The following is a 24,474-nucleotide window of genomic DNA, read 5'->3' as shown; positions in this document are numbered from 1 at the left end:
AAGTCCCTTCAACTCCTTGATAACTTATTTTCAAATCGATTGCAAAATTCGAACCAGACAAGGAGCGACTGAAAAAGTGGAATAATTTGAATAAAAAATTCAAAGTGTTTCATAATATCCTACATTACTACAAAACACCTATTTGATTTTCCATTAAATTTTACTGTCGAGCATTTTATATCTATTATTCACTTGTTTAGCAGTATATGAAATATCGAACGCTGAAAAATCCACTGATAACGGAAAATTATGGTTGCGGAGTAGTCTTAAAAAAATAAATCTCTGAAATACAAACATCAAAGGTTCCGACAATAGTGACACTACTGGTTTTAGATATAGTCGGTAGCCGGCCGGTTCGACGTGGGAGCTTTGTTTACTTTCTGGAATCGACCGTCGTGTTGTTCGCTAGTTAAAGCCAGGCTCAACGATCGATTTTCACTTGATATTGTCCACCTGTGTTAGGAATCACATGTCAAAAGGTAAGACCTCGTTAGTCCTTAGCTCGCACAAGTTTCGACTTCTGAGGGTTGTCGTTCGTAGGGGTGCAACAGATGGTTAACGGAAAAACAGATTTTAAACTCTGCTAAGAGTAGACAGTGCTCCGCAGTTCGGCCGCGAGGATGGTTAGTTATTACATCTTGCTCACAGCTTCTGAGTCGCATCACCGTGGTTCAGTAGCAATAATGCTAAGGTACGTCGTATGTGGTATCTTGATAATCTACCCTCACTTCGTGCTACAGCCTCGGATATATGGACTGTTTAATTATTCTTCACAAGGAAACCTCAGGACCCTGGTAGCATAGCTCATAATATTCTCTGCTTACTCCACAACGGACTGGATTAGGCTTAAAGCGTTTAGCAGAGGCACACTCTTGCCAGTTGGCCAGAGAGATCACTCACCAGATAAAGTAATGGACTTCGTTAGGAGGATGGATTTATTTAGTTGAGTTTGAATAGTTATGCTCCACAATGAACTCACGGGGTGCACTCACTTTGAGTGTGGTAGGTACACCAACTGAAGATACTTAATAATAATTATAATGTTTTATTCATACTATTTCATTACATATTTCAATTCTACCAATCATAAAATGAACAAAACAGAAAAAAACCACAAGGAAAATGATTCGCGCGTACGTGAAATCTTTGTCCGAACATTAGACGTGAACATCATTGAAGTACAAATATTCTCTAACTTTTTTTTTAATATAAAAACGTACAAATCTAAAAATTGTTAATACTAGAAGATTTAAAATCCAAACCAAAGACTAAACAATTAAGGTGGAATAAGATTTAAAAGTTCAAGTCGTGTCACATTTCTAAATATTGAACTTCATATCAGATTTAAAAAAAATTTTGGCACTATATCACATTACAATAATTACATCCGAATAATTGTATCTGCAGATTATATTATGAGCAACACCTCATGCAAGTCTATAACATACTCTACTTGTAGCTATAAAGCTTTCTAGTGTTTCTGGCGGAAAAGTGAACAGCCAAGATCTAACCCTTTTCTTGAACATTTCGTATGAGTTGATCGTTTTGAGTTCGAGCGGTAGCTCATTAAAAAGTTTTGGTCCCAAAAAAGTATAACATTTCTGCCATTTCGTTTTTTTAGTTCTGGATATCACAGCGTTAGTTTTATGCCTTGTATTGTAATGGTGCTGAAGAGGTACCAACGCAAAAACAAATATCTGACTTACATTCATTATCGTCGTTTCTCTATATAGGCTACATGACGGATATTCTCGCGGTTTTTTATATATCATTTTAAGCATGCATTTTTGAATTCTTTGTAGATTATTGATAAGTGTTTTTGAGGCTCCTCCCCATGCAATGATTCCATAGGAAAGATGACTTTCGACCAAAGCATGGTACAGTATTTTTAGATATTTTATATTAATGATGTTAGATATGTTTTTGAATTTATAGACCATGAATCGCAACTTTTCAATTACATAATTTATTTGATATTCCCAATTCAAATGAGAATCTATATATATGCCTAGGTATTTAAGCTTATCGACGGACTCTATTTTCAGAAGGGTTCCGTCGTGATGTTGTATTTCCAGTTCTTTATATGGTGGTAAATTTGTAGAGTAGGATGTAAACGGCACAAAGTGAGTTTTTTTATAATTGATTGTCAGTATGTTATCTATCGATGTTATTTTTGAGAGTGGACCAGTCAGTTCCTTCGTAGAAAACGGCAGTGTTGTTCGCGAAACTTACAACTTCCCCACACGTATCTTGTTCGAAAAGATCATTGATATAAAGATTGAAGAGAGTTGACCCCAAAACAGTACCTTGCTAGATATCAAGATAAAGAAATATGTCCAATTGCTCTTGAAAATATCGCCTACAGTATTTCATTACGGAATAAATTATTGGATTTATTATTCTCTCTACTTGTAATGGGTTGTGATGTACTTGATTTCACACAGTAAAAACTTTTAGAATTTCTATTACGCGAATGGAATTATGTTGTATTCAAACTAAGAAATTGTTAGTAAATGAAAAAAAACATTCAGTTTTTTGTTTTTTTTTAGATGCAATACGAAGTGGACGATTTCAAAATATCGAATGGAATGAAGTATATGCTCCTTATCAGTGATTTGAAGAAAAATTATAGATACACAACCTTGGCGAAATATTATATTTATGAAGTAGCTACAAGGTGAGTAGGTTGTGATTGAATTAAACTCAAAATCAAATTGTTGATGTCAGTAATGCCAGCCAATGAAAATATACAAGTCGAAAATTTCAAAGGAACTGAAATTTAGTATTTAATTCTTTAATTTTGTGACTTTTCCAAAACAATGACTTAATTTCCACCGATTCAAACAATATTCTTCAAGAAAATAAAATATATATAAAACGTTCCGCCAATGTCATGCGACTTTGTGATATATTTCTTATTTTTAGTCGTACTACAACGCCACTTCATTTCTTCAACAATTATTTTCATCAATTGAAATTTTATTCATCTATACAAATTGAAAATTGATAGAATTCAAATCAAATCAAATTATTGAGAACATATCACCCTTCAGAGTTCACAGTGAATATAAAGCGTGTTTTTTATAGAGGTATAGAACTTTAAGTTGCAATAAAACAACGATGGATTATTCGATTGATATGAATTTTATTTATCCGAAAGATAATCTTGTGGCATTACATTTCAAATATGATTTCTGGCATATGACCGCCACGGCTGGCGCGGATGTAGTCCAATCTGGACGTCCAATTTTCGATGACTTTTTCCAACATTTGTGGCCGTATATCGGCAATAACACGGCGAATGTTGTCTTCCAAATGGTCAAGCGTTTGTGGCTTATCCGCATAGACCAATGACTTTACATAGCCCCACAGAAAGTAGTCTAGCGGTGTTAAATCACAAGATCTTGAAGGCCAATTCACAGGTCCAAAACGTGAAATTAGGCGGTCACCAAACGTGTCTTTCAATAAATCTATTGTGGCACGAGCTGTGTGGCATGTTGCACCGTCTTGTTGAAACCACATCTCCTGGACATCATGGTTATTCAATTCAGGAATGAAAAAGTTAGTAATCATGGCTCTATACCGATCACCATTGACTGTAACGTTCTGGCCACCATCGTTTTTGAAAAAGTACGGACCAATGATTCCACCAGCCCATAAAGCGCACCAAACAGTCAGTTTTTGTGGATGTAACGGTGTTTTGACATACACTTGAGGATTACCTTTACTCCAAATGCGACAGTTTTGTTTGTTGACGTAGCCATTCAACCAGAAGTGCGCTTCATCGCTAAACAAAATTTGCTTATGAAAATTGGAACAACGGTAATCTCGTTTTGGGCCCATTCGACGAATCTACGCCTTACTTGATGATCGTTCGGCTTCAATTCTTGCACGAGTTGGATTTTGTAAGCACGCAAACCAAGATCCTTCCGCAAAATCTTCCATAAAGTGGATGGCGGATGGACTCCTCCGGGTCTTCCTCAATGCTACGCTGTACAGCAGCAAGAGCTTCTTCTGTACGCACCGTACGGCGTCTCTGGGGATGCGAGTTATCAATAAGAGTGAACGTGGTGCGAAAACGTTCCATGGTTAATCGAATTATCTGCTCTGATGGACGATTTTGTCGACGATAAAATGGACGTAGTGCGCGATACGTTTTCCGCACAGAACCATTATTTTCGAAATAAAATTGCACTATTTGCAAGCGTTGTTCAGGCGTGAGTCTATTCATGATGAATTGCCAAACCAAACTAAGAATAAATCACTTGACAGCTGTTAAATCGGTCGCCATCTTGAAAAGTAATGCCAACTTAAAGTTCTATACCTCTATAAAAAACACCCATTATTTTCAAATCGTTTTCGTGGGCGCATATAAGCTAGTGGGTCGTGATGTAACACTGAATATATGATATTGTTAGCTTCTGAAACTATTTTGCCTGGATGCTACTCAGCATACAGCGTAACAATATTGCAACACAGCATCGCAATGTCCCATCAATTGTTGGTGTTCAACTTCGTTTTGAAGAAAGGGTACATGTTCGTGTTTTACATGTTACAGGAGTCGTTTGCAAGTCAGAGCAGTAATCGAACACTGATGCCTTTCAAATAGTTTTTTTTTCTACTACCTACTTGGGAGCCGTCTGATTTATCCAATTCTCCAAAGTCTCCAGTAAATACTGCATTTTTCTCACATATTTTCCATGACACAAATTCCAATTGTGCAGACTCCTGTAGGATGGATGTCATATTCTTTTGAACATGATTTGGATTGATCTTGGATTGTTTACCTCCTGTGATCCAGTGCAACACATTTGTATAAAATACGCCAAGCTGTCTTTTTCCCTTTGTTGCTTGCATTGTCTGCAATTAAGGTCCCCGATTTACAGCCTCATTTTATTCAAGTATCCTTCCATTGGACAGTGCCCAGTGCTCAGTGAGTAAGTCCGTAATCATTCTAAGCCGATCTCTGCTTTGTTGAAGCAGCTCTTCAGTTCTTTTTACGGACGGTCCCTTTGTAAAGGGTTTTTCCGTGTGTGTTAACGGGTATGTTTTCTCAGTACATTATTTTGGGTTCCACAGTGCTCCAAGTACAGGAATGCATACACTTCAGTGCAAAATATATTCCAGATCCCGGCCCAGGTATAACAGAGCATATTATCGGGATGATCATTCATTTTCCACTCTTCACGGTCTAAGACTTCCAACCGCGTAATTTGTGTTGAATATGTATTTCGGTGCATGCGGTCCAAAATCTTGTTTGATGTTCATTCGTGTACATATTCCAAATTTCTGTTATACCCGATCTCATGTAACTCAGTGAGTTTTATCAGTCTGACTAGGTACACCTTTACTTCCTCTATTGATACTACATAAAAAGGAGGAATATTGAAGACTAGCTCCAATGCAGGTGTAGGAGTGGTTTGTTGCTTCGTCTCATAGCAACCCTGAATGCTACTTTGCAACAACAGTGAAACTACGTTCAGATAGGTTTCTTGATAGTTCATCAGAGAAACATTCCATTGGCTGGGGGTCCCCACAAGGTTCTATTTTGTGGCCGGTGTTGTTTCCTATTTATGTTAATGACTTAGTCCATGTTTACATAAGTGATAAATTCACATGTTTCGCTGACGACACCACTATCCTCTAGCACAGCAATACTGCTCAAATTTACCTGATCAAATCGTCGTCGACATAAGAAGGGTTAAAGGGTTATGCGATTCCAATCTTTCATCATTCAACATCAACAAAACAAATGTGGTCTCTTTTAGATGTGACATAGGAGAAGCACACTTGGAAAATGTTAAAATTGAAAGATTGAGGAAAACAGGTTTTTCGGGCTCTACATTGATAAAAATCTAAAATTTGATTTCCCATGTCGATTACTTATGTGAAAGACTAGCAGCAGGATGTCATGCAGTGAGAGTTGTTGAACAGATAGCAGTTGACAATATTGTCTTGCTGTTGCTCTTGTGTTGTCTCCACCAGACGTAATGTAACGTCTTCGCAGTTATGGATACGCGCCTTTATGTTCTTCAGAAGTTTTTTATTTTTCGTAGACATTAAACTTTAGGATCATTATTATTACCTTCGTGTAAACTTTGTCATGATTCTGATTTTGGCCCTATTTGAAATAATTCTATGTTCATTCAGTACTCAATCAGTCAAATTTATTTCACTTTCTGATGCCAAAAGAATGAGCAGTTATAAATTTAATTCAACCATAATCCTTTCGAATACGCGATAGCATTTTTTGTTGTTGACCTAATTATCTGGACTTATATTGTACGTGCTGGATGGCATAATTCTTGAAATTGAAAAACTCTACTACCGCTATTGAATTGAGTTCTGATATACTTGGAATTAATCGAATTGAGCTGGTTCGTTGAAAAGAAAACGAATACGTCCACCTATTCAGATTAAAGCACTTGTAATAAATGGTTTTGAATTCACGACCCGGTAGCTCAGGTTTCGAAGAGACTTTGAAAACAGTAGCGAATAATAATGATAGTTTTGAGTAGATGGTTTTTTTCTAATTTCAAGAAGAAACGGAGAGCGCCATAGAATACCTATTATAACAGTATTTTGCGAAATTAAATTTTGCCAGAGGATTGTGAATACCATCGCCAATGAAGTGTCACATTGAAAGGAGAAAGGTATATTACTTAGGAAAAAATCTTTCTGGCTTTTACTTCTCCATATTTATACAAAAATTGTGAGAGATTTCGAAGAAAAAAATCCAATTGAGTTCAAAATAAACTAATTACAAAGATATGTAAATTGACAGATTATGTTAATTCACAGGTAGGCTGTACCGATTAAAAAAATGCCACATTTTTGGAGGTGCAGATTACAAATCCAAAATAAAAAGATGCTACTCTATCTCATTTCCTGAGTTATAGCCCGCAAATTTAAAAAAATTGTAACATTTCAGACTATTTTCTGCACAATACAAACTATACAGAAACACAAGTATTTATTCACCACACCACCTTTACATCTCATTTCATCTTTTCTGAATCTCTCATTATTCGACAGAGCTTCTTTTTCAAAGTTCACAGGATCACAGAGGATCACTATATTCATATGTTGCGTTTATCGACCACCAAGTGATACACAATATAGGACACTATTCTCTCCACTTGAAAATACCAATTACTTTCTGCAAATCAATTATCACACTGCCGAAATTTCCATATTCGGTGACTTCAATGTCTACAATATCGAATGGCTCAAATTTTCAAATAGCAACGTCGAACAAGGTCGCGTAGCTGAGGATTTTGCAATAACCAGTGGACTTATTCGGATTATTCCTGACCGTAATGGAGAATATGCCAGTCTTCTGGATCTATACTCAACAACCAATCCTGAAATTCACAAAGTCACCGTATGAGAATTACCGATGAATGTTGGGTACCAATCTGAGCCGCGCAAAGTTTGGCATCACAGATCTGCTGATTGGGAGGATCTTCGAAACTAACGGCAAACCTTGGTTCAACAAAGATTGCAAGCAAGCTGTCGCCTACAAAAATCTCGCCTACCGGCAGTGACACAAAAATTTAAGTACCAAAAACCTAACTAGGTTTGTTAATACTCGCAACAGTTGCAGCCTTAGAATGAATGAAAACAAAGAAATGCCAATCCCAACGGGTCTGGATTCTTCTGGTTGGTAGCTGAAGCTGTTAATCGAAACTTTACAAAATCCACAATTCCACTGCTAAAACAAGGAGATGGTTCAATTGCAACAACAGCTACAGGAAAAGAAAATCTACTATCTGAACAATTTGCGCCCCACTACAGCGTCGATTTTCTGAGAAAGGCACTACCCACAATTCCCACACTAGAATCCACAATGCCAAAAATAACGTCTAATTAGGCGAATTTTGAAACAGCTTATCATCAACAAGGCATCTAGTCCTGATGAAGTGCCCTTCATTGTACTTGAAAAGTGTACCAGTATTTTGCAGACTTCTTTTTGTTGAAAGATTCCTCGCGTTCAACCTATTCCCAAAAAAGGCAAGAAAAATCTTCCAAATAACTATAGACCAGTCGCTTCGCTATCAGTGATATCAAAAATCGTGTGGAAAGCCGTAAACTTCCATATCCCTAAATATTTGGAAGGCTTCATCATCTTCAGAGATCATCAATATGACTTTCGGAAACAAACGGGTGACCTTCTACTGTATGTCACCCATATTTGGAATAACGCAATTGAAAAATATGAAGAGTCAAGTGAATTTGCGCTTGATATTTCTGAAGTCTTTGACCGTGTGTGGCATGAGGGTTTGCTGGCCAAATTTTCATGCTGTGGCTTGTCGCAACATTTTTGTGTTTGTCTCTCCAGCTTCCTGAAAAAACGTTCCCTGCAAATAGATATCTCTCGAATACTTCTATCGTCAACACTGATATCCCTCATGGATCCATGTTGTCTCCAAACCTTTTTTATTGTATATCAATGACTCCAATGGATCCATAGGATCGAAATCCTAGGTCACTGTCCAATAATATATCAATCAAAATAGATAATTTTATGGTCACTACCAGCCTGACCAATACCTTTCTAGGCACAATTATTGATGAAAAATTTATGTGGTCTGATCAAATTAACAGCGTATATCAGAGATTGAACAAATCGTTTTTTGCCCTATATTCACTGAAATCAACCTTGAACAGATCATCCCTGCTAAACGTTTATTACGCCTTAGCCTACTCAGCTATTAGCTATAATATCACCACATGGGGACAAGCTACAGAACGGAACCGGGTATTTATGATCCAGAAACGCATTATTCGATTAATATATAGCCTGGAATACCGTGAATCGTGTAGACCAACTTTTAAATCTCAAAAAATTCTTACCGTAACAGGTATATATTTATTCAAATTATTGATAGACACACATAGGAATATCATCAACCTACAAAAAAATTCAGATCTTCATCAATACTCTACGAGAAAACAGGAGAATATACATCTCAGAAGCTTCAAGCACCTCTCGTATAAAAAATCACCAGAGTGGGCAGGAAGTTACATTTATAACCTGCTGCCGAAGGAAATAAAAAATACCACCGTTAACAGATTCAAAAAGCTTGTAAAAACTCTACTGGCTGACAATCCGCTTTATAATATTCAAGAATTCCTAGATCTTCTAAATGTTAATAAATAGTAATTTTGCATTCAAATCTGGGTGAGAATACTTGTTTATTGTACTGTTTCTTTAACATTTTTATATCATTAATTCTACCTTTTTATAATTCGGAAACAAATATATTCCAAAAACAATACACACTGAATTATTTAACTAGAAACACTACCTTCAAACAAACGTAGAAACACTACCAATATTAAAAATAAAAAATTTACTTCAAGATATTTATTCACTGAATAAAATATTCCTGAATATTTTCATGTTACAAATATTAGAAATGTATTTAAATTTGGATTTTCCAGCTCTCAAAAAAATGTATACTGAAATAACAATTCTGTGAATACATTAGCGCTAATTGAAAAATAATAAATATATCATTTCATTGAAAACGATAAAATGTATTCATAAATAATAATAATAATAAATGTAAAATTCATCGATTTCTATTTTGTCCCATTCAAAGTAGTCTTGATCAGATGTCAGTGTTTTTTCCAATTCTTGAAGTAGTTCTGATATGCACTTCTTGGTATGTCCTTGAGCTCTCTAAACGATTTGGTTTTTATATGCTCAATCGCCGCAAAATGCCATCGTTCCACGAGTTTCTTCAATACATCCAATTGAAAAATAATGAATATACCATTTCATTGAAAACGATAAAATGTATTACATAAAGAAATGAGCGAGATATAGGTTTCTCACTTTAAAAACAAAACCCACAAATGAAGTATTTTGAATGAGTGGTATAATGGGTTCTTTAATTTCACTTACTTACTTACTTCAGTTATCCAAACTTTGCTCACCAGAAGAGTTTTCCTGATTTTTGTCCAACAATGCATCAGCCAGTCTTTCATTATTGGTACCTGAAACGCATTATCTCTATTTGAAAGTGGCAAAACAGAATTGGAATGAAAATCAAATAGATATTTTTCTCATAGTTTCCTCATGAACATTTACAACTTTTTATGATCTGGAGAGCAACTTGCATTCCCGTTATTGAAAAGTATCCATTACGTTTTCAGGTACCACTCCTTTTCTTTTAGGACATATTGATACTATCTTGAAAATGAATGATAAAAATTATGATAACAAATGCTACAATAGAATGTGTCATTCACTTTTCTCTACTGAAGATATACAACTGAAATCACTCTCGTTTAAACATGTACTTGGTCAAACCAACAAATCCACACACCAACTCTCCTCGGGCCTAAAATGAGGTATTGTAGGTTAAGCACCATGACTTTATTATCGATACTATTGTCTTTTACTTACTTTTCTCAAAGACTGAATATGTAACTCTACTGTTTGAAGATGCAAAAGCAAACTATTTGCTGTACTGCAAATTGGACACCCTCAAACTATAAATAGTACACCAAACATGAGAAAATGATACTTTGATATTAGCACCAATGCCATCCGCCATGTTGAACTAATTGTCGATTTCAAAGCAAAGCTGTCGAGCGTTAAGGAGTTTCGACTGTTGCGCGCTACACTTCAATTGACCAATGAGAAACGTTTACTCCAATATTTCACTTCCCCATTTCTCTGTTGCCAGGATTTATCGCTTTGGAATTGAATAATTTCAAATACAAAAAGAAAAATTGGATGAGAATAAACCGAGTTATTAATGCAATTGTTTCATTTATTGGACCATTCGAATTTTTTTGTCGTTTCCAATAGTTGGAACAATTCATCAGAATCTTCGCGATGAGTTCAAAAACTGGTTAACACTATAAGGGTTATGAACATTAGGTTATGCATTTGATTGATATCTTCAAATATTTTTGTTTTTAATAAAATCCAATTATTTGAATACGTTATAATAAGATAATTCAACATTCCAGTAATACACCATATAGTATATTCCAAAATATACCCTGGGGATATATTCTAAAAATATACCATATGGTATATTCGATCGACAATAGTTTTAGAATCTTCACGGAAGAATAATCCATTTACAGACATTCTATGCACATTCTTTCGGGAATAATCCTGCCATATTCATTCAAGCATATTCTATGAATATTCTAAAGGCATGTATATATTCCAAGAATGTTCCATAAATATTTGGAATATATACGTTTTATGATATAGAGGGAGTATTCCATGAATATCTGGTGCTGTGTGAGTTATTGTCACCTGGATATGATTTTGAATACTAACAACTTCAACCCATTGGTATTTCAGACTAAGAAAACCGTTATCTCCAAAAGAATTAGATGACAACGCCCCTTACCTTCAATACGCAGAATGGTCACCTGATGGAGCTGCGGTCGTTTTCATTTATGAAAATGATATATTTTACAAACCAAAAGTCGAGAAAGATCTTGTATGTAGGATAACATATAACGGTAAACCAGGAGTAATATTTAATGGGGTACCAGACTGGCTTTACGAAAATTTCATTTTGAAAACATCACATACGATATGGTTTTCTCCAGATGGGCTATATTTGCTCTATATCACTTTCAACGACACAAATGTTGGAGAATACAAGTATTCCTGGTATGACACACAAGGATCTGATCAGATGGTATACCCGAAAATAAAATCGTTCAGGTATCCAATGGTGAGTATAATGTTCAATATGAAACCTCTAAGTACATTATAAGTCATTTGAATAGATTAAGAATATCATTCTGCCGTCAGCTAATATTTCATGTCATGTTCCTGAAACACAAACAAAAAAAATCCTATCGAGACATGACTATCGAGAATTGATAGTTATGTCTCCTCCATTCCTCCAACTCCCATTTTCAATTCTAAGTGACTTTTGAAGTAGTTGAAGGTAAATATGTAAAATACGAGGTGTGTTCAAAAATCAAGGTTAATTTTCATTTTTCCAAAAATATTTATTTATTCATCGATTTCTGTTTTGTCCCTTTCAAGGTAGTCTCGATCAGATGTCAGCATTTTTTCCAATTCTTGAAGCAGTTCTGATATGCACTTCTTGGTATGTCCTTGAGCTCTCTCAGAGATTTGGTTTTTATCTGCTCAACCATCACAAAATGCCATCCTTCCATCTTGGGAACAGAAAAAAGTCACAAGGGGGCAAATATGGGGAAAACGGTGGATGGAGGCTTGATTACGATGTTGCTATTGGCCAAAAATTACTTTTCACAAACGGCGCATAACTCTAAGATAATACTCCTTATTGACCGTAGGACCATGTGGCAAACACTCCTGATGCACTACACCATGATAATCGGAAAACTTTGAGCAAACCTTTGACATTTGATCAAACTTGGTGTGCTTTTTTTGGTCTTGGCCCTCCAGGCGTCTCCCATCGGGACAATTTACCTTTGGTTTCGATGGCATAACCATATACCCATGATTCGTCACCAGCAAATCTGGGTCGTTATTGACGTTATTCAACAGTTCCTGAGCGATGCTCATGCGACGATTTTTTTGGGCAAAATTTAGCAATTTCAGAACGAACTCCGCTGCTACATGCTTCATGCTAAAAATTTACGAAAAAAATGCCACTGTCAATAATTCAAGTATTCTTGAGCACTTTATCCCATTTTTTACACAAATTTGATGCAAATTCACTGATCCAGTTTTTTCGATGGCAGAAAATCACCGAACACCTAAAGCACGTCTAACTTTTATGCCTCCCACCAACAAACTGAACATGCTTGAAAGCTGTTACTCTGAACATATGGTCTAAACGAGTTTTCCAACAAAATAAAAAAAAACGCTAATCGAATATACGTAGCCCGCGAAATTTGAACAATCACCTCATTTTCTCAACAGATCTCGTATGATGGAGAGTTTTGAATGTAATTATAGTTATATTATCTGAATAAATTTTCATTGAGGTATTTTCATTATACACTGTGGACGTGAATAGTTCCTCTTCTCTTCGGTTATGAACGAGACAAAAAATCGAGGTTGAACAACATTTACGTAAAATGGTATTATTTTAGTATTTTTTTGTGAAAATGACATTGCTGATGCATGACTCATCGCTAAGACGGTGCTAACAACTTTTTTTTACGTAAAGGAAGTCTTACGATACGTTTTCAATAGGTAGCTCAATTCTTCATGTTTTTGTTTTTCTTCTTGTTTTGTTTTTCTTCATGTTTTTCATTTTTGGAAATCAAATAATCCGTTCCTGAGTTAAGCAGTTATGTATATTAGTTGATAGAATCTGCAAACAGGCGATGAATATCATGATTTCAAAAAATATTTTTTCAGAACTCACTTCACTTCATTCCAATAAATGTTCAAAATATTTATCATTCTCTTCCTGACAATAATGAAGTATTTTTACAAATTCATTTTTTACATTATGAAATATTCCCAGGGCAATTCCATTTCAAGTACTTCTTCTTCCATTCACGAGTTCTGAAATGGACTGCGATTATGTGTATCGTACAATTCAGATATCACGCATTTCCTCAAAAACACCTAGAGGCATCATTTCGAGTAATCTGTTGGGCTCTTTCAAAGGACCATGTCTGCCTGTATACCACTTCCGAACCAGCCTATGGTTAAAAAAAGTATCTCATCTTTCTGAAACATAACATTAGTTAAAAACTCATTTGGGTTTGCCAATTATCCAAATTGGTAGACAGGCAGCTTGGTTTATTAGGGAGTACACTAGATCACCTGACATGACGCCTCTAGATGTTTTTGAGGGGATATTTATGAGGGGATAAAAAATCATTACAATCCATTTCAGAACTCGTGAATAGAAAAAAAAGTACCTATTTGCGATGAAATCTGCTCAGTCATAAAAATTTTAGAGATGTATTTAACCAATCAAACCCCCCAAACTCCTTCATGCGTTACAATCAAATTGATAATGTGACACAATTGGTTTGAAATATGATTTTTTTCTACCTCTACTACTTTTTTGAAGAGCCAGTTTTTATCGAGAAGCAGGCTCTTTTTCATTATCTTTGAAAAATTCATTTATTGGCTGTTGAGCACTTGTAGTTCCTATGGATATATAACAAACAGTTGCTTCAACAATTACATACTGTAAATTTAAGCTTCTGATTGTTGCACATTTTTAAAGTATTGAGAAAAATTAAACCTTCTGTTACAATGGTTTATACGTTTGCACAAAAAGCAGATATGCATTTAATTCTAGGTGAGTCTGGTCAGGCTGAAACTAGGTTAGGTTAGGTTAGGTTACTGTTACACACAGTCCTAGTCTGTGTGACCTATAAGAAGGCTTGTTAGACATCGTAGTTCATCCCTACTGTAGTCCAATGTTTGGAATCTAGCTTCGTATCGAGGGTGAATGAACGCCTTGGAGTGAGCCAATCCTGGAAGATTCTGGCAGAACTCCATAAATCTTTTTGCCATCCAGGTGTTCAATGTTTGTTTGGCAAAGCCTGAAGCAATACATACCAATGAAGCTGCTTGCAGCACCCTCCTTTGCAAGGGAGTAAGCAGCCTCATTGCCTTCCGGGCCAGTATGGCCAGGAATCCAGACCAGAGACAATCTGTCAAGTATTCCTATCGAGGAGAGTCGTTTTTGGCAATTTGCTACCAATTTAGACGTTGCTCGGTAGGAACCAAGAGCTTCCAACGCCTCTTGACTGTCCGAGAATATTTTTATTGACTTGTGTATGAGGTTGGATTCTTCCAATATCTCCGCATACAATTCAATAGCGTAAATTTCCGCTTGAAATACAGTGGTATAGGTTTCTAGGCAGGTAGATATCTCCGTTCTGGGTCTGCGACTGAAAACATCTGCACCAGAATCGGAAGGTGTTTTTGATCCATCTGTGAACTAATTATTTGCTCTTGATATTTCCTTCTCCCGGAGGATCCAGTCCTCTCTACTCGGGAAGAGTACTTTATATGGCAGTTCGTAGTTGACAGTTGGAGGCATAAAGTCAGAGGTCATTTCTAGAATGCTGTGACTTCGAGTGTCAACCGACAGTATGTTGCACTCTGCATTGAATTGATTTGTGCAATTGGCTATGTGCACGAGTCTATACGCAGTTCGCCTAGCCTCTCTCTCCATTAAATGTGGAGAAGAGGTAGATTTATAAGGATATCCATGGCCACTGATGGTGTGGTACTGATGTCACCACTGATGGGCAGACAAGCCTGTCTCTGTAAGCCAGAGAGCTTCGCCTGGACCGTTTTCTGTAAAGCCTTCGGCCACCAGCCAATTGCACCATGAGTGATCATTGATCTGACATTCATCACATAAATCCAATGGATTTGTTTGGGACCTAAACCCCAAGTTTTATCACAAATCCTTCGACATGTCCATAGGGACAGTCCGGCTTTGTGTTCCAGGTGAGTTTCAGGTGAGTTTCAGGTGAGTTTTTTATCAAGGACAATGCAGGCTGAAATAAGCTTCTAGAAAATTATCTGTTATTCTGGCAATCACAGGTAGATGTCAAGGACATAGTGCAAACATATAGTCATACATAACCTACAATGTAGGCCTAGGCCTAGCCTAGGAACGAATTGTTCCTTTAGATGATTTAATGTTTGTCTAGTCTTCAAGTATGTCCACTGTCTAAATGCGAAAAGTTTTCTTTTCTCATACGAGGAATTGGTCAAATTTCGGATATGCGGTTGATTACCTCGTTCACAGGCAGATGGGGCAATGGCGAACCTGTTGTTCATTGTCCGCTTCAGCCTTGCTCGAGAAATGATACTCTGGGGAAATTCTATTTTCAATTACCTTGCACTGATGAGTGGCCAAACAGCCCGAAACCGGTCTGCAAGTGTGTTCCATTAATTGAAAAGCTGTTGCGGCAGTTGTATCACCAACAGCATATTTAGGAATAACTTTAGTAAAGAATCCTGCACTGACACCTGTCGGATATAATTCAACGCCCTTCATGGTATTAACCAGGGAAGTAGTTCTTTTCTGATAGGCGTCAGTCCATTAACCTACAGTGTAGGGCGTTGAGACTGGCCTGAACGATCTGTTCCTTTAGATGATTTGATTTGTAGCCAGTCTTCAAGCATGCCCACTGACTATATGAGCAAACTAATTCAATTGTTACGCATAGAAAAATTTGGGGAGTTTTAGAAATCCATTACCCCTTCAAATTTTTTTGGGCGGAACAGATTTTGAGGTTTTATATGAAAAAGATGCTCTTACGATAAGAACGTCATGGATCAATTCTCATTATAAAATGTTGAACAGTTCATGAAATGGTGAGGTATATCCAACCGAGTTATTCATGATCCCAGACTATGTGGTACAATTTATGACTTACCTTTTTGTTACACTCTGCATATTTTTGAGGTAGGAACTATCTTAGAACCACCCCTTCAGCATTAATACATTGATGCTTTTTCAATTTTCATTTATAACAATACGTTTCATCACTGGTGTATGTATATGTTTTTCTCTCATTCTAGGTGGAGACAAAAAATCCAGAAGTTTCAGTTTGGATAGTCAACCTAACGTTGCCAAAATATTTATTTCCTTCTAGACTGAAACCTACCAATAGTGTCGAACCTGATAGCTACATCACAAGTGTAACCATCCAAGATAAAAACAATGTTGGAGTCGTCTGGTTGAACCGAGATCAGAACTTGTATGTAATAGTCACGTGCGAGTTTAGAAATAACTTCAATTGCTCTGATGTGAGTATAACAATGAAATTTTCAAAGTAAAGAATAATTCATCATCAAGCTTCTGAAAATATATTGGTTATATATGTTTTAGAATAGGTCACTCAGAAATTGTTGATTTATATAATATTATTTGATATGAGAATTCTTCTTGTACATAATAAATATTTCTCTCTTGGGTTCAGTAGTTGAATCAGTATTTTCTTGGTTTGGCCGATATAGAACCAAGGAAAAACCGATCCAAAGATACGACGAGCACAAAAAAGCATACCCAATAATATATAAATCAAACCTCGCAACACACGCCATACAAATCAAAGATAACTTTTACTAACCAGAAAACATCACACTCAAAAAACAAGTCAATAAAGGAAACCGTATGAACATCTGGGAAAACCTAAATATCCATAAATTCAAATAAATCACTTATCGAGGAACAAATACAAATCAAAACACAAGACCTAACATTCAATAAACTCCACAAAACAATACACATTCCTAAAAACAATGAACCTAGAGAAACAATAACACAAAGGATATTAACTGATGTAACCAAAGTAGAGGCAAGTTTAATGAGATATCCGGAAGAAAGAAAAGAACAAATTCCTGTCCAAGCCGTAATTAATGAACCATCAACAACAATAACAAATTCACTAAGACGATCTAACCGTATAAAAGAACAAACAAGAAGATAAATTGTTCAGTTTGAGTAGAGTCATGAAGGTGAATAAATAAACAGAAAAGTATTATTCTGATCACCCCCATATTGATTTCAATTCAAGAGCCACCGGGAGACAGCTGTTTCAGCCTGTTGGGCATCGTTACATATAAATAATTATTTCTTGGTTGGAGATTTCCAAAGTAGTAATACGACTTCTGCGAATGATACAGCATTACCTTTTGTCGGGCCCACAAGGGATAAAGCTCATAAAAAAGCGGAGGCAGGTATAAAAATAATTTTCCACTGGCTGAGTAATAATTTATTGAGTGTCAATGTCAAAAAACTAACTACATCGCATTTCATTCAACAAAAAAGACATCGCATTTTATTCAACAAATAAGGATCAACCCAATTTTACAGAGATTGAGATCCATAAACTCGCCAAAATGATAGACTTCCACGCATTTATCCCTTCGAGTCATGTCAGATTTGGGGAACGCGGTGGACAAAGATGTGGTCCGTTGTTGGCTATCCATTGATAATAAAATAGCTGCAGCTGATTATTGACTAAATATGGAGGCGCCCCATTATGTTGGTAGAATACATTTCTATGATCAGCCAGCGACAAATTTTTTAGGTAGTAAAATTTCAGAATTGTGTAAGATGTTACGATAACGCTCACCTAGAAATTATCAAACGTATTTCATAACTAGAAGAATTCAAAACTGTCTTCACTTACCATTTAAATTGTCTCCATTGAATTCTATGGCCATGACGCTGTCATTTCTTATGGCACAATAAACATTATAAATAAATTTATTTCTCCAAATGGATGTACGTTTATGTCGCTCCAATAATGGGAATTTCGTTAATTGAAAATCCTATATTTTGTAAACTTCGCTTCATCCGTCCAGATAATATAAAAAAAAACATTTTTTTTTAGATCGAAGTGAAATGAATTCTCAGAATTCTACTCTTCCGTCTTCTGTCGATTGAAAAATATTAAATTGCAAATATTTCAAAAACTACAAATTTTCTGAATGGGAATTGAAAACATTTATCAATCACAACTACCGCATATTTGAAATAATACTGGATAGTTGACTAAGGGGCCGTCCATTAATCACGTGATTTTTTTTAGCATTCATCAACCCTTCCCCTTCCCTTTCCCTCGGTGATACGTGGTGAGATTTGAGAGTAACCCCCCTCCTACAGCCGAATTCACGTGTATTTTTGAGTACCTACAAAGCATCTTAAAATATATATATATATATATATATATATATATATATATATATATATAATATATATATATATATATATATATATATATATATATATATATATATATATATATATATATATATACTTCTGAATATTACTTACTCGCACTTGAATAGGTGTGAACCACAATAAACCTTTGCGGGTTGCGGTGGAGGGTCGAATAGACCCACTCACTTGTGACCTAACCTAACCTAACTACTTACTATATATATACAATTGATCGCTTCAAAAACACTTCACTAACTTTCTTCGAAAGCTTCTGATAAATCATTTTGCATATTCTCCGTTTCACTATCACTGTCGTCATTTAAATCAATATTGACTTCATTTCCACCATTGATATGGAAGTGTCCAATCTCCATATAGTCTTTTTCAACTAAAATTACTTTTTTAATCCTTTTCTGCCAGTCTTCTTCGGTAATATTAGATACTTCTTCTTTAACTAGCTCTATCACCTTCTTATCAAATTTTGGAAAATTATTTTTACGCCTGATGCTTTGTTTCAATTTTCCCCAAATCAACTCGATGGGATTGAAAACACAAAAATATGGGGGAAGTCTCAATATGGTGTGTCCATACTTTTCAGCAAAACTCTCAAGAGCATACACTTTTTCAAATGTTTTTGTCTGTAAAACTTTAAGTAATTGGTTTTTGGTATAATTATTTTCAAAATACAAATTGTTATCCATTTAAAAACTTTGTATTTCATCTTTCCTCGAATTTTTATTCGGTACTTTGATGAGCTTTCGCGAATAATAGGAAGCGTTGTCAAGAACTATTACACTATCCACTATTAGGCATCCAAATTTGGGATCAATGTGTTTTCAAATCATTCCTCAAAAATATTAGCTTCCATGTTCTTATGATAGTCAACATTGCAGTCCTCAAGTTTTTTTCCACATAATTTCAAAGAATTTGGAACGCATCCTTTACTTCCTCCGCAATGCACAATGATTAGTCGCGATCCTTTGTTTGCAGGCATGTTAGGCGTACACATTCTCGAACCATCAGTCCACCCTTTCGTAACTGTGTCGTGAGTGTCATACCAAGTTTCCTCCAAAAAATTTGCCGTTGTTCTTGTCTATATTAAGTTATTTGTTCTAAGTATTTGTTACGCAATTCCACTATTCTTCTGCTTTCCATAACTGCTTGACGTTTGTTTATTATTTTAAATCTAAATCCTAGTTTCTTTATCCAATTCTGAAGAGTTTTGTCACAGCAGCTCACGTTATGGCCGGAAGTATTCAATTTCTTCCTTATGATTTCAATTGTAGGAATCTCATTGCTTTTGTAACAGTCGTATATTGTTTTTTTTAATGATTTTATTTGATGACAATCTAAAGTTTTAAATAATCCCGCATCAAATCGCGTCTTGCGTTCATAAGGTTTGCTTTTGACTATTTTACGTACAGTTGAGAAAGGAATTTCGGTCAAATTTGATGTTGCTTGTAATAGTTTTTCCCCTCGAAACCAAACTTGATATGTAGATTCTTATATACATTGAAACATACTCTCTGTGTTTCAATATTCAAATGCATCCGAATCTTATTCACTGGTATCTCTTTTTCGCATTTTTCACCAGAGCTATTGGAATCACTACACAGGAATAAGTCTGCGTTGTTATCACACTCGTTATTACTATTAGTACTTGTCCAATGACGCCACATTTTAAACAAATAACAAACATTTTAAGTATTTACAACTTCACCAATATCGAATTTCAACACTCAAATCGCTATCAGTTCCTGAACTGAACATTGACAACACAACGGCGGTACTCATCGCTACATTCTGTTGGACACTGTAACATGACTTCAAATTTAATTTTATGACTCTTCAGCCAATCATAAAACCCATTTAGTAAAAATTATCCAATACGAACCGCCAATTCTTCAGTCCACGTGGACTAATTCGTTGCGGCATAATTCCTTTGTATTGGTTTTTTTGGCCTTTGACTTCGCCGACACCTTTAAGATTACAATATCGGTTACTCCGACTATAACGGTGTATGCATGTATTCCAGGGACAAAATAACAAGCCGAGCCGGGCGGTCGTCATGTTGTGATGCGGTTGCCTGGCAACGGCGAGTGAAAGTCACATTACACGCCGCTTTTCGGTTTAGAAACCCCGCGTTTCACAGAAAAATAAATACTCTACACCCCCCCTCTCCCACTTGTGATATTTCGTTATTTTTGCTAATCCTCCCTCCCCCCTTTCAAGCCTTACGTGATTAATGGACGGCCCTTAACTCACTATACTGCAATCACTTAACGCAATGTCACATACTGTTGTTTCTATATCTTCTCTTGTATTGAGGCTCTTATTGTTCTGAAATACTGCTCATCATTTAGGTCATCCCTCTAGTACTTTTTAGTCCAGAGCTGTTCAGTAAGTTTATCTTAGTTTGTGAATGTATTGGATTTGTGGCTGTAATACAAGTCACAATCCCTCATAGATGTAATTTATGGTTGTGTTAGATAAGCTGTAATGCTACATATTTTTTTCAATATGAAATCTGAATTAAAAAATATATTAGACTAAATTATTTCATAAACTACTCCACAAAGTTTGTGGAGATCAAATCGTAAGATGTAGTTTATTGAAAATGAACATTTTGATAAGTAATGAAGTATATACTCTGTGGAAAAATATTCAAATCATAATCGTTTGGCTTCCTGATATCGATACTTCAAGTATATACTTTATGTACTTTTAAAATGTAAAATAATGTATGCATAATTTAGCATAATTCATAAGAATCATATCTACTGTTGAATAAATCTATCATTTGTTTCATGTTCAGTGACCTAATGTACATCCAAGAAATGAATTATGTTGAAAGAACATTTGTTCTAAAGCCAAATTTAGTACTTCAGTACTTCTGAATGTTGAAGGTATATTATTTTAACATATTCAATATAGTAGTGTGTCGAATATACAAACAATATGACTCAAGCTCAAGTTTTTCATTAGGAATATATGAGTTTTTTCGATATATCTTCAAAATAGATTTATCAGAAGTTATTGTTCAAGTATTACAATTATATTGATCGCTTTAAACAATTGATATTTTTCACAGTTTTCAACAATTTGACCACCAACGTAAAATCCCTCATTTATACTCGGGTTGATTTTATATTCATATCTATTCAAACATTGGAGGATATGCAATTTTTCTTATACCTTCATTAACATTGGAATCGTGAACACTTCCTTTAACGAATCTATCCCTTGTGACTTCACCTGAACTACATTGAAATTGAGAATTATTTTCCATATATTTACATTGAAAATAGGAGAATGCAGATTCACAAAATGAGTAAATTTACAATTCACCTGTATGCAAATCAGAATGCAGTACTTGCAACAATAAAGAATGTAATATATGTATGTATTCATGCAGTTTCATGTTGAGAAGGAGCACATAGGATGGACAGAACCAATATTCCATCCGATTTTCAACACGAACGGCACGAAGGTTCTTGTTCGACTTCCTGTGAAGGATGAAGAGGATGGCTACTTCATGCACATCTGTGAGATTCACAAAAATAGAGTGAGGCCTCTGACGCATGGATCATTTGAACTGACAAGGATACTGGCTTGGGATGAAGAAAATTCAATGATGTGAGCATACATTTACTTATTTGATAATATTAGAATGAGAAACTGCGTCTTGTTTTTGTGGTATATGATACAAGCGATTTTCCGATAAGTAATTGATGAAAAAACTACAATTTTTCCTCAAATGTTATCTGAATTATTTGTTTTGTAGAAAGAACAGGACAAACATTGTGTATAATACTTGAAGCGATATAATAGTTCTCAGTAATAATTATTCAAATATGGAAACTTCATTAGTATTTTGAAATGATGCTTTGGAAAATTTCAATAACATTAGCTCTTCATTAGTTTTTTGGCTGTTTCCAATTTAAATATACTATGAATTCAATAAAACGAAAATAAAACAAATATAATGGGCTTGTTTCATGCTATGGGAAATGATACTGGTTTGGGTAAATAATACTTATCTAGCCTAATGGGTCCCGAAATCTCTTTATATTTGCAGAAAAAAGAACAATTCGAAAAGCAAGAATTCAAATTGACCGCGTGTCTGTTGACCAATAAAATTGATCGTGTCTAGAGCGGTGCCAAGTGTATTGATTTTTATTATCCAATCACAGATCTGATCGTCTAATTTGACAGACGCCATTTTTGTTGTTATTGTTGCCAACTCTTACAATTATCTAATTGAAGAACATTTTTTTTTTAAAGGTAGGTCTCAGCGGGTGCCTATTTTGCTGCATATTCCGTGTCATTAATGTTCATCTCAAAAAATATTTTTTTAGGTTATTTTTGGATTGAATTTTACCATTACTACCACCAAAATGGTTAAAATGTGTTTTATACCTAGTTGTAAAAACAGATCATCCATACCAGATGAAAAGTTTTTCGGGGTCCAAAAAACTAAACCCTAAGAGATCAATGATTTTCTTCAGTTGGCCGAGATAAAATAAAAATTAAATCAAAACTTTCCATCCTTCCATAAAAGAGAAAGTCTGAAAACAATGTCATATAAATAAAGGGGACCTACTAAATATACCACCTACCGTTTCAATTTTTCATTTTTCATTTCGGTACCAAAGTATTGCAAATTTTTCAAGTCAAATTCATCGATCATTTCAAAATCGACTTTTGGTAAGTTGTCGAATTCAGTCAACTTTAACAAAACTAGGCTCAACATTCATTTTGAAATTATTTTAACAAAATATGAAGTTATGTGTGGAAACCATTGACATTGGAAAGAGCACATTGTCTCATACACTACAGAGGGCGCTGGCTGACTGGATGACAATATGGCTGATATACCAGTAACGTTGAATTTCTTATTTTTGGTGGGTGGCATGAATGCATAATTGATTTATTTTATTAGGGTTCATTAGGATTCGAAAACCACTTGAAAGTACACCTTGGTAATTCGTGGATTCCAGCGATCTTATTATTGTATATTTATTTGTTTGCTGGCTTTATTCTGTTTTAAAAAAAATCTGTTTTTCCGTTAATCAGCTGTCGCTCCATACGAACGACAACTCTCAGAAGTTGAGAAACTTGTGCGAGCTAAGGACTAATGAGGTCTTACCTTTTAACGTGTGATTCCTTACACGGTTGCAGAATCATTCCAGCTTCAACCAGATACATTCTATCGGGAAAAATATCTGGTCGAGGCGGGAATCGAACCCACGGCCTTCCGATTGTGAGTCGGGCGCACTACCACCGCGGCCAATTTCAAAATTCCAATTCTTAAAAAATGAATGAATAATTACAGAAAATTTTAATTGATCGTTCATTTTCTCAGGAAATTGGAGTACCCATATCATAATTTATTGATTTATTCGGCATTGAAAATGTATGTCATATCGGATCCATTCTGCTTGTTTTTGCAACATTGAGTTTCAAGTTTTTCTTAGCTGACACCTCGCGTAGGAACAATTCGTTTTTTCATCGAGTTTAATTTGTGTGTGTTTCAAAAGTGATATATTTGAATATTAATATGGTGCATTCTTGTGCTGATTTTAATTCTTCGGAAAAGCACAAGAAAACAGAAAGCGCATTGTTTTATAGGTGAGTTATTTCTTATAATGAGTTTAGGTTTCCCAAGAGTAAAATGAAGAGAGAAAATATAGGTTAAAGTATTGATAAGAAAGAACTACAATCCTTCTACTTTTCCTAGACTTTATAGAAATCATTTAAAAAGTGACTATAAATGAAAGGGGGACGAAAATATTGAATTTGTTGACACAGTTTTTTACTTCGACTT

At 35.3% G+C, this 24,474-nt stretch overlaps 1 protein-coding gene across 10 annotated transcripts in view; it reads left to right on the top strand.

Moving 5' to 3' along the window:
• Positions 1–24,474, top strand: part of LOC111513626 (inactive dipeptidyl peptidase 10) — a 260,347-nt gene that overhangs the window by 210,904 nt on the left and 24,969 nt on the right. For all 10 annotated transcript variants that reach the window (XM_074170728.1, XM_074170732.1, XM_074170735.1 and 7 more), the window contains 4 exons: positions 2,550–2,677; positions 11,336–11,717; positions 16,499–16,726; positions 22,063–22,283. In XM_074170728.1, coding sequence (XP_074026829.1) covers positions 2,550–2,677; positions 11,336–11,717; positions 16,499–16,726; positions 22,063–22,283 — 959 coding nt within the window. The remainder of the gene's footprint in view (positions 1–2,549; positions 2,678–11,335; positions 11,718–16,498; positions 16,727–22,062; positions 22,284–24,474) is intronic.

Source organism: Leptinotarsa decemlineata, unplaced genomic scaffold (assembly GCF_025532065.1).
Source record: "Leptinotarsa decemlineata unplaced genomic scaffold, Ldec_3_MD MMD2_P_RNA_scaffold_9, whole genome shotgun sequence".
Lineage (NCBI taxonomy): Eukaryota > Metazoa > Arthropoda > Insecta > Coleoptera > Chrysomelidae > Leptinotarsa > Leptinotarsa decemlineata.
This window is presented reverse-complemented; position numbering and strand designations above follow the sequence as displayed.